At 37.6% G+C, this 16,734-nt stretch overlaps 2 protein-coding genes across 2 annotated transcripts; one reads left to right on the forward strand and one right to left on the reverse strand.

Moving 5' to 3' along the window:
• The first annotated feature begins 12,589 nt into the window (after positions 1 to 12,589).
• Positions 12,590 to 14,739, forward strand: LOC122401858 (39S ribosomal protein L37, mitochondrial). Its single transcript, XM_043404272.1, has 7 exons — positions 12,590 to 12,717; positions 12,859 to 13,044; positions 13,276 to 13,479; positions 13,649 to 13,768; positions 13,855 to 13,961; positions 14,050 to 14,232; positions 14,304 to 14,739. The coding sequence occupies exons 2-7, from the start codon at positions 12,869 to 12,871 to the stop codon at positions 14,723 to 14,725; spliced, it is 1,212 nt and encodes a 403-aa protein (XP_043260207.1). The 5' UTR covers positions 12,590 to 12,717; positions 12,859 to 12,868; the 3' UTR covers positions 14,726 to 14,739.
• A 317-nt stretch (positions 14,740 to 15,056) lies between these two features.
• On the reverse strand, positions 15,057 to 16,468 carry LOC122401867 (cyclin-dependent kinase 20-like). The gene is made up of 5 exons (XM_043404285.1): positions 16,211 to 16,468; positions 15,939 to 16,127; positions 15,628 to 15,864; positions 15,325 to 15,552; positions 15,057 to 15,261 (listed from the first exon to the last, which is right to left on the reverse strand). The coding sequence occupies exons 1-5, from the start codon at positions 16,394 to 16,396 to the stop codon at positions 15,106 to 15,108; spliced, it is 996 nt and encodes a 331-aa protein (XP_043260220.1). The 5' UTR covers positions 16,397 to 16,468; the 3' UTR covers positions 15,057 to 15,105.
• Between the last annotated feature and the right edge of the window lie 266 nt (positions 16,469 to 16,734).

The following is a 16,734-nucleotide window of genomic DNA, read 5'->3' on the forward strand; positions in this document are numbered from 1 at the left end:
AGAAATTAGAAAGTAACGTTAATTGCTCGGTATGGCACAATTATAGGATCAGTTTAAAATTTATTTTGAAAAATCTTGTGGGAAATATTCTTTATAAAAAAAAACATTTCTCTAGTCTTTAAGACCAACTGAAACTTTCTAGCATTTTTAGGGACTTCTATAGAGTAATACAGTCATCAAAAACTACTTTGACAATAAAATAATTACCATTACTGTTTCTGTTTTCAGGTGTTCGTTGAAATTGAAATGTTTATTACATAAAGGATTAGAAGAGGACGTAAACAAGTAGTCCTACGGGGTTCCTCTGTTCGAATGTTGGATACAGATCTGAAACACCATGTATATCCGCGTTTATCTAGCCCACGCGATGGGGCAGAATATTAGCCGGTATATAAAATGCATTTGTGATCACGACAGGAATGTAAATGGCGTACTTCAGCACGTCTCTCGCAGGGCTGGCCTCGAATTATCAGCAATAAAGTATCTCGCTAGCGTGTTGAACAAGACATGACCGGCGGTAGTGCAAGCACCGCTACATTTGTTGCTGAATGAGCTGGTCGAGCTGCGACGCTGATCGTTGATCCTGCGCAGCTGGATGATAGCATGGCTATAATGATCGTAAAAGATCGTTGGTCTAATATTAAAGGCACACACGATGTTATTCAGTGACTAGAGCTCGATAGAAACAAAAAGAAACCTGTTTCAGGGAAACTCAGCTACAATTACGCGCGATTTTCAGGATCACCAAGTAACATAGTGTTCTCAGGCATTTAAAACCGCCCCCAATTACTATGCATTCCTCGATAAAATTCATCAATTAACATCTCATCCGGTATAATCGAAGAAAAATTAAAAGAAATCGGACACACTATTTCGTGCTGAATGTAATCTGATTGCTGTTAGATGTAATCATAGAGTAATTACCGGTCTAATTACATGTAATTTTGTCGTGACAAATTTAATCAGATTACATTCTGCCCAACTCTGTTTCTTTATCGGGTTTAAATCAGACGAATTCATATAGTACTTAAGTTTCGTTTATTAAATATTACAAGTTGAAACATAAAACGATTAATTGATGATCGATGATAATGTCGCGAGGAACAGTTTTGTAATTGTAAACTTCTGTTTAAATTTTCTGATTATCGTTTAATCGAATGAAAAAAGTAAACGTAAACGGGAGCTTGGACGAATTATCTTTGCAGCGCAATTTATTACGAACGAAGAGGCCATAAAATTAACGTAAAAAGTTAAACATAATTTCATTACTTTATTACTCGTGTTGGCCGTATAAAGAGGCGCAAAAGTAGTCTGCCGCCACCTGACCAGGAAACATTATCGTAACTTTACTGCCGATAAACCTACTGAAATTCTGCGATACACCTTTGCTGGCTACGGACTCTCGGAGCAGAGAGGAAAGTCAGGAATTGATACAAGCGGACGGGGCAACGTTAACATCGCGATTTAATCCCTGTTAGAGACATAATTACGCACGCGTCTCAGAAATACAAAGTTTTATTCGAGGAAAAATGTAGTAGTCGTTGGGGCTCGCAATTAGACGCAATTATAATCTTTTGGAAGGAGTAAAATCTGCGAAATGTTGTCGGAATATTACGAAGTCTTTTCACTAAAAAAATTTCTTCGTACAAGTTGTCTTTTACTACGAAAAAAAAAATTGTAAACATTTTAACACTTTACCGACCGATAGCCTATTAATCGACTGTTTTACCGGCTAACGCTTACCGACTGATTAATCAACTGTTTTACCGGCTAACGCTTACCGACTGATAGCCTATTAATTAACTGTTTTATCGGTCGGTAAAGTGTTAATACGATTAGGCGGACGTGTCTGTCCATAACTTGTTAGTTCTACTTAAGACGATGCTTGTAACACTTTGCTTCACAGTTGAGAATTATACGAAGTATAGTAAACGCTGAGTAGAAGAATTGTAGCAAAGAAAGATGATTTTGGCCAAAAATTGTCGTGTTTTATGCATTGAATCAACCTGTCAGGTCCTGATTTTCACGAGGAGCAGCAGGACAACGACTCGAGTCCTTTTAACGAAGCTGTCCGGCTAGAGTCACGCACACACACACACACACATGAGAAAACGGGAGCGAGTCTACGAGGCTAACAGAGTGAAGAGAAGAGAAAGGAGTGCATGTGGAGGACTTTCGATGGGAGACAGAAGAAAGAAAAAGGAAAAGAGGAACGGAGAAATGAAAAGGTAAATGGAGAGTCCGGAGAGAATTTGAATAATCGGGGAATGGTGGGACGGAGAGCCACGGAGACAAAGTGAAGGCGGAGTCGAAGACAAAAGTAGTGAAAGGAGCAGAAGACGCAACAAAAGTCGAGAGCAAATTAAGGAGGAGTTAGGACGAAGCTGGTCAAAATGAAAAGTAAATTAATAAAGAAAAATTAAGAGTCCTTCGTGATAGTTTCGACTAGAACTTTTATATAACGGTTTGAAATCATTCTTTTCAGGTAACTTGCGACCATCAGTGTTAAATTGCATTACGCGACAGATCTATGGCCATCTGTCTCCGTGTTTGGTCGCTGAAATCTTGCTTTTAATGCCTGCCGACAGCTAGACGGCAAGAATGCAACGGTAGACCAACTACTATGATGCCATAACAGATTTTGCCACCAATCTGCCACCTATCAACACACGGATCACTTGCCATCGCAATTCCGCCACGACGTTATGTCATTTCATGTTTTTATCTGCCATAACAATCTTCCGCGTTGAATTTTCTATTATTTTATTAAACAGGCATTCAAAATGATGCCTTGACTATTAGGGTCTGTTCTAAAAATCATTTCACGCTATGTTTCACGCTATCTAGTAAAACCCATATTTCCATGGCGAAACGTTTAAACAAAACTTGTTAAAACTTTGACCAAAGCATAAGGTAAACTTTTAAACAATTTCCAAATGATCTGCAACTGCGTCACATTCACCCAGATGCTCTTTCATTATGAACTCGATAAGCCAGGCAACCGCATGTACGCGCATTTTAAACATGCATCGCATTTACTACAGCACTAAACGTTACCTGTTGGATGATACGGGTATTATAGGATTTCAGTAGGTTTATCGGCGGTAAAGTTATGATATTCCCAGTCCGGTGGCGGCAAACTGCTTTTGCACTTCGTTACAAGCAGAGGTGTTGTGTGGAGAGATGGTAAAACGATAGGGAGAACTGGATACTGAAGGAATAAAATTCTTTTAATTGCGGCACTAGTGGCCATTAAATTAAAGACGAAAATATTTGATAGTGAACCCTAAGTATCCCTTATCTCAAAGAAGAACGAGTACTATGTTTTGTACCGTGTACAATTATGAAAATTTGTTGTGAATTTTATTTAGATTGCTTCTTTTCAATAAGATATTTGTCTATTCTATTACGTGCAAAATTAACTGTTCCAATAGGTATAGCGGAAGGAAATAGAGAAACAAACATTGCAAATGCACAAAAGAGGTGTGCAAGAAGACGATGATAAGCTGAAACGTGTAACGAGGTCCGACGATGAAGCTAAAGTGTGCGAGGAAGTCTGACGACACGACCCAGCAACAGAACGAGCAACGCGGAGACGATGGACGAGGACGAGGAGCGACGAAGAAGCTGCAGCAGGTTCGCAGATCTGAGCACACTCGTGATTACCGTCAGCGACGAGGTGGTTTCTATTTGTTGGCCAAACGATAATTACGTTTCTTTATGTTTAAAACTTTAATCAGCAATGTATTTTCCAGGAACAATTTGATGCCATCTTCGGCGTTATTCTGGTCAAAAGCAGCACCTTTGTGATTCACCGATTCTGGACGCTTCTCTTCGACGCCATCGCTTAAGTCTCCATGTTAAAGTCAACATCAAGTAAACAATTCTTAACACTTTACCGACCGATAGCCTATTGATCGACTGTTTTACCGGCCAACGCTTACCGACCGATAACTGTTTTATCGGTCGACGTTTACCGATTAATCAACCGCTACCGGTCGGTAAAGTGTTAACAAAATCGTGTAGGTTTTGTTTTCTAGTACGGAGTGAGTTTGTTTACCATTGAAAAACGCAATTACTCGTTGACCAAAGCAATATTTCATCTGCGTAGCGTCATGGATACTTGTTAGGACCACAAAGCGACGTTGCGGAAAAAGTCGAGCAGATTTTTGGAAGTACGGTGACGCTGGAAGTTCGTAAGGGTGAATCGACCACGTAGACTCACCGCGTGACGTCGTCGAAGGAATCACCGTCGCGGAAGATCGGTCGACGAGGCACGGAAAGTACGCATTGGCAGGAATTAGGCTAAGTAGGGACAAATAGAGCGAGAGGCGGGGGGACAGCACACGCGTGACAAAAGGACCAGCACGCGCCAGAGTCCTCCTTCCTTCCGGCGATTTTCGAGTAAGTGCTCTCTTCTTGCGCCTCTGTCGCTCCTGAATCTCTGGCGCGTGTAAATCCAGTGAATATCGAGAGTCTATTTCAGCGTGGAAAAACCCGTTTATCGAGCGTTTGATTCAGAAAAAGCGTGGATCGAAACGTTGGGATCCTCTTTAGACCCGGTGTTTCCATCTTTGGAATTTCGGGCACGACAGGGCCCACGCAAGTGGTCACAGTCACGACTATAAATTGATCTCTAGGAGAAGCTAGACTCACACTACCTGGGAAGTACCAATCCTTGTCATTTAACATGCCCAATTTCTCTTGTTACCCCTAACTTCTTCATACACCTAACAAGGAGTCCAGAAGCAAATGGTAGTAGGATTAGATAAGACTTTCCAGGTAGTTAGATAGCCGCTAGACAGATGATCTAGAGTAGAAAAAATCTTTAACGTACGAACATGGATGACACGGTGACACGCGTTCGATAAAACGCGAATAAATATCGGTACAGAGTTACCGGGCCTCGTTAAAAATGTCTGGCAATTAACCTGTTCCGGGTTCGATAAATCATTGCTGGTTCAACGATCATTAAGGGGAAGTCGTAGGTTAACAATTCAAGTGTTGCACGAATCGATCGACGCTTCGAAGAGTATCTCTCTTTCCAACGCGCCAATGAAAGTTTATCTCAACCGTGTTTATCGAACGATGCCGAATGCCATTGTGCATATCGATTCCTTGCTAACGAGATCCTCTTGTCGGTACTAGAGCGCGGGGCAAACCGATAATCCAACATTCTTTATTTTTAAATATATCTGTGCACCAGTGATACAGTCAATTTGAAGAATAATAATTTTAATTGTAAAATACTAGGTTGATAATGACTATTGGGATTAAGGATTTAATTTAGATTCCTTTGAAATATAATGTGTGAATCAACCTTAACGCGTTCGTTGTGTTTAAAGTACCGGTAAACATAAAAATCGCTGGTGGACTACTTTCGAAGAGCGATCGCTTCGGAGAGTCTATCAATTGGTTAGAATAGGAAGAAAAACTATCGGTGAAAGAGATTTTATTAACGAACGATACGCTGCTGCAATATACTCGAATATTTAGAGTACTAGATAAAATAAACAAAGTATTGCAATTGAAAGTATTAAAATCAAAACAAATTAACAATGTTTTTGATCAGCATTAATCGAAATAAAAAGTAGCGCCAAAACACTCATATTTTTGTTAGCTATCGATAATTAGACGCGCATTGATACATTCACTTAAGATTAGATCGTAGGATCGATAAACTATAGATATTCGAGATTATAGAATTCATAGAGAAAACTGCATCTTAAAGTATCTAGAATGAATGCACAAGGCAGTTTCTACTCGATTATAATTAACAAGTTAACCGTTTTATTGCACGAAGCTCAACATTTCTCTGTTTACGGGCCGCGCCAAGATAGTGCAGTTGCATTTTTCAGAGTGTGTGAACTAGTTTTGATAACACCGATCACTTGGAATGAAACAGGACATTATTTCCGGAATAAATCGTCTTGGATCGAGCTGCTTTGAAACGCGGTTTAATACTTCGATATTTGCATACGCTTTTCATACGAATAACTAATTACAAAATAAATCGTTCATATTAATTAAAAAAATCTTTTAGAATTTGTTGTTTCAGACGACTCTGGGGGCTACGATCGCGTATAAATTAACAACAAAATGCAGTTGGTTTAAACTTTGTAAAAAATTGCTTCGTTCGCCTAAAAGATAGCTAAACAATACTGAAAAATAATTTATGAGAATTTCTAAACTTGAGAGCTCTCGAGCCAGAATGACCCCGCATCACCACATTTTCTACAGTTATTTAATAAATTTAAATAAAGTAAAAATATAATTTCATGTAAAGAGACAAAAAGTTTGATCGAATTGGTGGCAGATACTCGCTAAAAATATCTTAACGTTGCTCGTGATAGACAAGACTGTCTCAGGCGATACCGTTAGCTCAGCCTTGTATATGTAAATGTGTTAATAACAGTACTAACGTGTTAATAATAAAGGCGAGGTGAAATTATGGATCGTTAATTATTATAAGCGGTTAAACCGATTAAACGATTACTTACCGAGCCGGGTGTATCCGAAGTCATTAAGGTCGAGGTAGTTATTGCCTTGACAAAATCAGCCACCGTTTCACTTTTTATCGACGAGAGGCCGCACTTGTTTTTAAATTAACATCGATAACAACGAGCGTTGGTAAACTTTCATTGAATCGTTCATTTTTCACGCGATACGTTTCCTGTCCCATTCTGAACCCCCGAACGTCCGATTCGTCGCTATCTACTCCTTAAAACTGCCTTTCCATCATCGACCACGTCTCTTTCCCTGAATAAATTCGATCGTAACCGGTAAAATAGAAATACAAACTCAAACACGACAGAATATTGTAGTTATTTTTCGAAATCATGTTTTAGCGCGAACAGTAAGATCAACATATTGTAAAAATCCTACATTTTTAATTTCTGTACAGTGGAGACACTATTTAGATGCGATTTACATGGGGAATATTTTTAAAAGAAATCGATAGGATTACTTCTATCTCCAAAACAGAATCTGTGCACAAAGAGTGCTGTGTTCGGAGGCAACAATGTTGTATTTGTTTCGCGTGGCTCGAGAAACGTAGAATTACTTGTATAGTTAACATACAGAGGACACACGAGTTCACGTATGACTTGCGCCGCGTTTATTCGTGGAAAGTAGTCGCCGTAAAAACGGAATAGCAGTCACCTGTTTGTCGAGCAGTCGCGAAAGAAGTCACTCGAGACAATCACTCGAACCACCGGTCAAACACATTTTAATACCGAATCGTTCCGTAAACTCATCGAACACGAGAGATCCCTGTCACTTCCGCTCAACGGAGCATCCACGGTCGTCGCTCGCCACGCTAAAATCCTCTCGATCTTCTCTGAGGCTTGTCATCCTCGTGAATTCAAAAATCAACAGGCAATCGCACCTTCGAAAACACTTGTTATATCCCGGTGCGCGCGACGAGTATTTTCGAATCGAGAATCGCGAGATCCTTGGACGCTCGTCAAAATCCTGCGCACCGTTTGCCGCGGACCAACATCGCCGCCGTGGAGTTCAAGGAAACCGAACTATATTTGGCACGTAAATTCTATCGAGGGATTTTTCAGACCGCGGAACTCGTCGACGATCGTTTTCGCGGGCAGGATCGGTGGAAGCCGGGTACCTTGGCGGCTCCGGTTCTTGGAGCACCTCAAGGTGCCTCGTGGCAAGAGACCAGGGACCGAGGAACGCTACAAAACCGACTTGGACGACGTGTTACTGCGGAATGGTCGCAGAGTGTAGGCAGATCCACGAGACCGTGGTACGTTTCGTTCTCTCCCGTTGCCTTGTCTCTCCTGCACTCCACGGGATCGGTCTCTCCTGCTCGCCTCTCTCGAAGAGGGAGCCCCCTCGACTAGTGATGGCCTCAACGCACCTCGTATCACTCGCAATACGCCAAACCTGCCCATCCAAATCTTACAACTTACCAAACATTAGTATCTATTTTTCATTTTAATATCTCAATTTTTTCTCATCTCTGTTTTCCTTTACTTTTCAGGCACCCCATGTTCTTTAATTCGAGGATAAACGAGGACAATGCGGATAAACACGGAATTAAAGGTGTTTGTTTACATTATGATATTGAGTATGTCTAATTAATATTGTAATTTATCGAATTGGATATATATTATAATTTACATTATAATCCAGATAAACACGGAATTGATATAAAAGTGTTTGTTTACGTTATGATATTGAGCATACCTAATTAATATTGCAATTATATATTTATGGAATTGAATGCATATATATTATTTGAATTTTATGTAATCTGATTTAGTATGGAATTTCATTATTTTTTTTTTTAAATTTAGTCTGTCTACTGATAGTTATTCATTCCTTTAATGAACAGGATTTCAATTGTTTTTGTATTTATTAATTTAAAAGTTTATATACATACATTTTAACGCGTTGATCTGATTAACTCGTAAACGATTAAATTTACATGGTTTACTGTAAATATATTATTTTAAAGCACAGTTTATTAGCAACACTTTTAGAATTATATCGCCAAAATTGCAATTTGCTATCATCGGCTTGTAAGTTTATTTCTATTTAAAAACTCGCATACAAAATAGTTTAAGTAAAGTTTCTCTGATAATAATTCCGTTTTATTTCTTCCCGCAAATTTTCGGACCCGTCTGGAAAATTAATATCATCGCCACCGATAAATCTTCGCCAAATCAAGGAAATTGTACATCTTCTTGGATGATTTCTCTTCGTAACATTGTAACAGTTCAGATTGAATTAAGACCGATCGATTTAGACGTTTTAAATTGTTTGAAAACTTGCGAGATGGTAAAAACTAAATGCCCATCGCTACTCTCGACGAAACCCGCCGGCTGCTTCTCTCCCCTGCTTCTCTCTGCCTTTCTGTTTCTTTCCTTCCCCTCGCGCCGCTCTCTGGCCGGTTCATTGGTTCATCGGTGCACCGGTCCGGGCTCCGTATTCTTCTCTCTAATTATACCGTTACGTGCAATCGCTCGTGTCAATTAGCAGCTCCTTTCTTCCTGCCCGAATACAACCCCTTCTTTCGCGGAGGACCCCGGAGGATCTAGATTTGACTCTCCTTCGCCCCCTTGCACCCCCTTTCGTTCGAACGATCACGAAATGTAAACGCGTGTTACGAAGAATTTCGCCAAGAGTGCAACAATATCGATATTGTTCCACGGACGCTTCGATCCAACAAAAACGAAGTCGAGACAGCCGGGGATTTTCTTAGAATTTTTTCAACGGACGTATCTTGTTTATTTTTGGGTAAAAAATGATACAAGAGGATGGCTGTTGTACAGATGATTGATACTTTATTTGCGTGTACGTATCTTCCTCGAAGTTTCATATATTTCCGTTTTCCACGTGCTCGAACGAAATTAAATATAGATTAGTATCGAGATCGTACAGCGAACATTTCTTTAGTTACGAAGAAAAGGTTTCACGTAATTAAATTGTCATTATGTCGAAGCCGCAAGACGCGCAGATTTTGTATAGTTTTCCAAGTTCAGATCTCAACATTTGGGTACTCGAACTCAGGAGAACGATCGATCTATTTCCAACGAAAAAAATGGATATTTTATTATCGAAAATTAATGGTTCGATCGAACCACAGGAGTTCGTCAACCTCGAACGCGCGAGCGTGACCGAACATGCCAATCGGCGGGTTTAAATGATCAGAAGCACAGTTAGAGTTTGCCCTCCGCGAATCTAACACGTAGACCACACTTTTGGCAAGCTTTAGTTTTCACTCTGCAAGTATTTTATTCTTTTGTAATGTACCAACGTTCTTTTAGCCTATGGCCACCTGATCCAGAGATCCCAAGTGTGTAAACTACCCCCTGGCCACGCCATCACCAAGAGATTTCCTCAACATTTCCTGCATCATGAAGAAAGGGTACTCGAATGACACCTTCTTGACTCCAAGTACTATTGTAAGTAAGGACGTTTCCTCTTGAGTCTCTTCTTTCTGCCCTGAGTCTGTATCATTGTAACTCCACCTCGACGTTTTTGTTTTAGACCCAGAGTCTGCACCATGGATTCGCAGACCAACCAAGGATTTTAACCCTTGCTCTAACTCTGGTTTTCAGTATCTCGCTTTTATAAGGGGGAGGGTTGTAATTTATGATACGAATGTGTCTCTCAACAAGTGGAATAAGGACTAAGAAGGTATCGCCATTATATAAACGATACTCTACTCGCTGTACACCATTATACACATCAAACGATCACTCATCATTCGCGTGATCGCACGAAGTAAACGTCCCTGTCTGCTTTCATGTGTTTGCATTTAATGGCGCCCATGAGTAACATGGGAAAATAAGACTCTTTGTTAAACCAGAACGACTGATCTTCGCAGTGGTCTCCAAGCAAGTGCTGCAACTCCGCTCCCCCCCCCATTTCACACGTTTCGAGAAAGAGAGATGGAGTAGAGAAAACGTCGGAGACATCCTCCCCGCTTTTTTAAAACTATCCAAATTAATAATTTAATAGTTTACAAATTTCTAGAGAAGATAAAGCCAAATTCCACTTGTACATTTAAACATCAGTCGTTGTTTAAACGAAGTAAAGAAAGACGAAGAAAATACATTATATCTCGTTAAACGAATCGTATCCCCAGGATGTTCGATTAATGCTCCGCGGGTAAAAACGTTTATTTGCTGGAATAGTGACTCTAATCCTTCTTTCTTTCCCCTTAATTATACCGTTACGTGTAATCGCTCTTCTTAATTAGCAGCGTTCTTTTTCCAACCTTTCGTATCCACGATAAATCTCCCATCCTATCCCTTGGATCTTTTCCCCGACGATCAGGGATACATGCATTACGGTTGATTAGTTGATGAATGAACAAAGCCCATAAAAGAGTTAGATCGCATCGTTCGAAAATTCTAAGCTGGATCTCGTCACTCAACAAAAGTAGACTCGTTTGCTTCTCATGAAAATAATTAAAAAAACAATGTTTCTGTCGATAGGAATGTTGATTGATTCGTTCGATGTTTTGGTCTTTGTAAAAATCCTTTTTAGAAAATATTAAAATTTTTAGTACCCTTCAATTTTTATAAAAACAAATTTTTTTTAATATTTCAGAGAGTTCTTGGTCACTACTGTTCGGTCACAATTGCTTAGCGGAGTATGTATCCATAATGAACGCTTTCGTCGCTTATCGTGCAATGGCGGTAGTGGATTTACGACCGTATGTTACGTTTTTCATCAATGTTCACAATACCGGCCTGTTATACGAGACCGCTATCAGATCGGACCGTTAGTAAACTCAATAATCACCAGCACCGTCTTGTATAGCATATTGTGCTTCTTATTACACGCCTGGCAGACTCACGTGAATAAAAATCATTAATGAAACCGACACTGACCTGATTATATGTAATTTACAACTGCCGCGTAAGTACGTATATCGGCAATGAACTATTATGTAATTCGTGCAACTGCTAATTCCGCATTCAAAGGAATCTTTTGCATAAATGAATCCTCTTTATGAGTCATATCTAGCTTATAAATAAATTTTTATTCTAAGTGAATTTAAATATCGAACAAAAATTACGTTTCTTTAAAAATTAAGTCTTTAATCTTAAAGTTCATGGTAATTTTAAATGGAAATAAAATTGTTTAAACTTTTTAGGGTTGCGTCCAAGCGTACAAGAGCCGCCAAGGAAATTCAGGAATGTAAAAATAGTCCTAATATTTATGAGCGTCAGTGTACGTGAAAAAAGGTAATTGAAAATTTCTTCTCGAGTATGGCAGTTCAATGATAGTGTTCATCCCGTGGCAACGTTTCAGGCGACAACCAGAGCGCCAGAAGTATTGTCTCTCGGTATAGCTACGGCTGGGATTAGAGCAGACACGACGAGATAAAATCCGCTCGTGTTTCCTGCAGCTACAGATCAAGGAGGAGGAAAAAGCATCCACAGTATTGTTACTTGGTGCGATCGATGGAACTGCTAGGTGGCATCTAATGAGAAGGAGCGGACAATGAGCTTTTCTGACTTAAGTGCTCTAGGGTGAATACCGGAAGGGTTCTTCTATCACCCTTCTTATTTTATTCACTTATTCTCATGTCTACTTCACGAATCAGACGAGTTACCTAACAAGAAGACAACTCTGCGGTGAATGGCTACGAGATATTCGAGAAATTTAAAAACACGAATTTGGGATATCAAATGACTTTATTGTTCAAACTGACGGATAATTTAATTCGTCGAAGGAAGATTAAAAATAGAGAAATTTAAAGGACAACTTTGCATTTGAAAGTTTCGTTTTAATAATGCGTGTTAACTATACGAAAACGCATAAAACGTCGCATTAAAAAGTCCTAAATGTGATATGAAGGGTTCCAGTCATTTGTTTCTAAATTTTGTATCTAAACATTCCTTTCTGCATAACAGAATATTACCAAATAGCGCCACAGTAGCAAATACACCGCCATCTATTGTATACGCGAGTAGTTGAACACACTATGTTTAGTACTAAAATGTTACTAGGAAGTCAATTACGATTTAGTGTTAACAATGTTGCTATTTTTCACATCATGACATCATTTTTAAAGTAATTCAATATTTTATAACACTTAATTGCATAAAAATAGTCGAAAAAACTATCATGTCAGTTTACGGCTACATGAAAACGTGCTTTAAGCATCTGAACAAACTCATGCTCGCAGTCAGTGGATACGCGGCTTGCGATTGGCCCGTTTGTACATTGCAAGGAGAGGTTAGTTAACCTAAATTGAGCTTTCAAAGTTCCATAACATTTAAATTATTAATACTGTGAGCTATAAAGCGTATTTTATTCGTAGAATTAAAAAACAGCAAGATTAACTTTTTCAAATATACAATTAAAATTACTTTTCAGATAATTCACAATGAAGTTTACGCAATTGTTGCAAAAACAACATTTGGGTAGAGCGGCACGTCTGCTCTGGCAACAACAACGAGAGAGACCTGTAAAGATAACCAAAGCAGAAGAAATTTTAACATCAATGGGGATCCCTGTACAAGATGCCTTAGAAGTGGTGAAGCCACCAAAACTATTTACCAAGTAACGCTTTTAATCTTACACAGTTTAGCATACAAGTTGTTCCAGATTTAATTATGTATTGACAAAGTTTTGCTACCTTAAAAGTGGACCATTCCCCCTGCATAGGATAAACCATCTTTAGTGATATGAACAAAAGAATTATAAAAGAAATATTCGCTTCTCTTTCACCTACAATCTATGTCTTTTTCTGTCTAAAAATAATATAGGTAAATTTGTTTATGCTTATATTAGATTTGAACACTTAAGTGTACCTGGTATAGACCCAGATTGGAAGGAAAGAACTTGCTTGACATATAAAGAATGTAATCTCTTACAAGAAGGTGTATCACAAGCATGTTTATTAACAAAAACGTTAAAAGTTGATGATGAAATTCCAGAAAAAATCAAATCTTTAATCACTGATATCCCAGAACATACAGATAACTTATTAAAAAGGTATATTAATACTTACATGACTATTGTATATACAATAATGGGGCATAATGGAGATAGCTTATTTAAATTTAAGCAAACAAATTTTATTAAATCAAAGCAGTCCAACCTTGCTGGTTGTATCGATCTGCAAATCAGTTTTTTTTGTTTAGTTATTTGTTTATTGTTTTAGAATTATTTATACAACATATATATATGATGCACATCAAGAAAAGTTACCTAAATTAAAAGACCCTAATAGACCTAGTTGGGTGTTTCCTAGATCGTATGGCATACCAAGCACAAGGAAAATGTAAGTGTTAATTACAGAATCATGCTCGTTTTATATTACTTAAAAATTACATTTTCATTTTTAACTCAGGAACTTATATACTGTAGGCATAATATAACGAGAAAATTTCTACAACTCTGTGAATCATTATGTGGATTAAGTATTGCGAAAAATCGAGCAGTATTACGAGATGAAATTTTATCTGTATGCATAGGTATATATTAGAAAATATATTTTAAAGCATATGTCTAATTGCATTCGGTATTGTATATTAACAAAAATAGAATTTTCGTAAATTGTAGAAAAGGAACTGGATCTTTTACAATTTTCCTTAAAAATGGATATAATAATGACATCTTCGATGCCTTTAACACCAATAGCAAATCCAAATGCAAATAATGAATTTGACTTGCCAGATATTTTCCCATTACATTATACTATTGGTTTATCCAAATCAAATATTTACAAAACTGAGGACATATTTCGTAAGTTTGTTTGCAACATAATACATGATATACGGTTTCCATTGTTATATGTATTATATTGTATTTTGTAGCAATTAAGATGACATCTGCATTGATGAACATTCACACTATCTTTATAAATCATAATCCAGAAGAAGTAAAAAATTTAACAGAATTGCCGACCACCGAAAATCAAATCCATGCACGTTCCTTGATGGAATCATTTACTGCAGCAGCATGTTTTGCTCGGCAAAAATTCGGAACAAATGCGAAACAGTTGTCAGAACCGGTTGTTATACAGTGTGTTCAATCAGACGGACAAAATTTTCATTTCTCCGTGTATCAACTCAACACATTAGACATCGATGGTACGGATGGAGTAAAAAATTTTTGGTGGTCAACGCCAACAATAAAATTATATGAGAAAGCCGAATATGAAAATGGCAGACCATGTCTTACAGGCTATAACGATGAAGTGTTTAAAAGGTTTTTTGCATTTTATAAAAATAAGTGAATGGAAAGAAAGTTATTATTAATAAACAATAATTAGTAAATAAACAGTTATTCAATTTTTTTATCGAATGTAAAAATAAAGTTGTAATTATAAAGTACGCGAGGTAAGTCAGGGGTGACGTAATTGGCGATTCACGGCCAGTTCTAGTTCCTTCCTCTACTTATATGTTCTACGCAAGCGCGAAACTACCCCCCCACTATGCCTACTCTGCAGAGTTGGGACTTGAAGGATGAAGAGGGCTCACTCGCTCGCGGACTGGACACCTAACCACACGTAACCAAAGGCGCTAGTAAGAACGTAATGGTGGGGGAATCAACTGGATACTGGGACTACTGCGGCTTCCGGGACTTCCGGTGGAAAAGAAGTTCGTTACCCCAAAGTTAAGTAATAGCTAATATATTTTCAAAGAGTGTGGTGACTTGAATATTTGTGTTTATTTCTTTCTGTTTCGTTTGATTCCGTTGATTAGCCGACGGTTTTATTAAATCTTTCAATGAAGTATAAGGTTTGACATAAAAATATAAATGACATAATGCCTGAAATAAAAAATCATTTAGTTACACAGTAATTTTAGACATTGCATTTATTGTATTACTTACTTCACTAGCTGTTAAACGTTTTGATGAGTTATAAATAAGAATTTTACTAATAAGGTCGACTGCTTCAGGTTCTGCATCATCAACGACATTTTCCCATGTGACTCCTTTATGATATGGAAATGTGATTTTATTAAAATCAGGCAGTGTACTTAGCTCTGGCCATGTTTCTGATGTAGGAGATCCCAGATATTTTAGTACTATTGCCAGTTGTTCGATATCTGTTTCACCCTGTAAGAAGAATAGTATTTTTTAGGCAATTTACTATAGAAAAACTAGATTTTAGTCTTAATCCTTGTGTCTTACCGGAAATAATGGTGATTTGTTAAGCAGTTCACCAAAAATACAACCAATAGACCACATATCGATTGCTTCTGTATAATATTTTGCTCCGTACAATAATTCGGGTGCTCTGTACCATCTGGTAGCAATTTGATGCGAATATGGTTTTGTCGTGTCTTTCCACATTAATCTTCCCAAACCGAAATCAGCAATCTTCAAAATACCTTTCTCGCTTATTAGTAAATTGGCAGGTTTCAAATCCTGAACAGAATGTTACTTTTTTAATAGAAAAATGAAAAAATAAAAACAACTAAATATTATTGAAAATTGTATACCCTGTGTATTATATTTTGTTTATGTATATACGCAACACCCTCTAAAATCATTTTTGTATATGTTTTCACTTGTACAGTTGTCAATGATATTTCATTGTCTTTTATTATTTCCCACAAACTTATTGGCATATATTCAAAGACAACTATAAAATCTAACCCAACGGCAAAGGCGTCCAGTAATTTTACAACCTGTAGTAAAGTAATTCCTTTATGTAAATAGATTTGTATAAACTAAGAACGATTAAATAATTATAAAACAATTAATTACATACATTACGATGTTTTAATTGCTGTAAAATTTTTATCTCGCGCATAATAGATATGGATATACCATTTTCAATATTTTTTAATAGTAATTTCTTCAATGCTACATTCTTTTCTGTTACTATGTCCTGTGCTTTCAAAACTATACCCTGTGCTCCTTCGCCAATTTTTTCAATGACTACATATCTATCCATATTTATTGTTAAAAATTTGTTATTCTTTGGTGTATGGTAACTTTTGGTGATAGGACTGTTTCCATGGTTACGTCCAACCTAACTTAACCTATGGTCTAACCTAACCTAATGGTTTCATTGTGTAGCAATAGAAGTTCTTTAAAACTTTGATGGTTGTTGTCGCGCGTGAAATGTTTAATTCTCATAAATTCATAATTCAGACATGCAATAAAGAGCATAAAGTGTGGCCATCAAAGTGTTAACGTTGTTCTTTCGCCATGCATGTGTAAGAAATGTTGTAGAAATTAGTAATAATAATAAATATTATTAGTTGAAAGTATCCTCTATATTTACAACAA

Source organism: Colletes gigas, unplaced genomic scaffold, assembly GCF_013123115.1.
Source record: "Colletes gigas isolate AHSC1104 unplaced genomic scaffold, ASM1312311v1 Colletes_gigas_Sc00029, whole genome shotgun sequence".
NCBI classification, from domain to species: domain Eukaryota; kingdom Metazoa; phylum Arthropoda; class Insecta; order Hymenoptera; family Colletidae; genus Colletes; species Colletes gigas.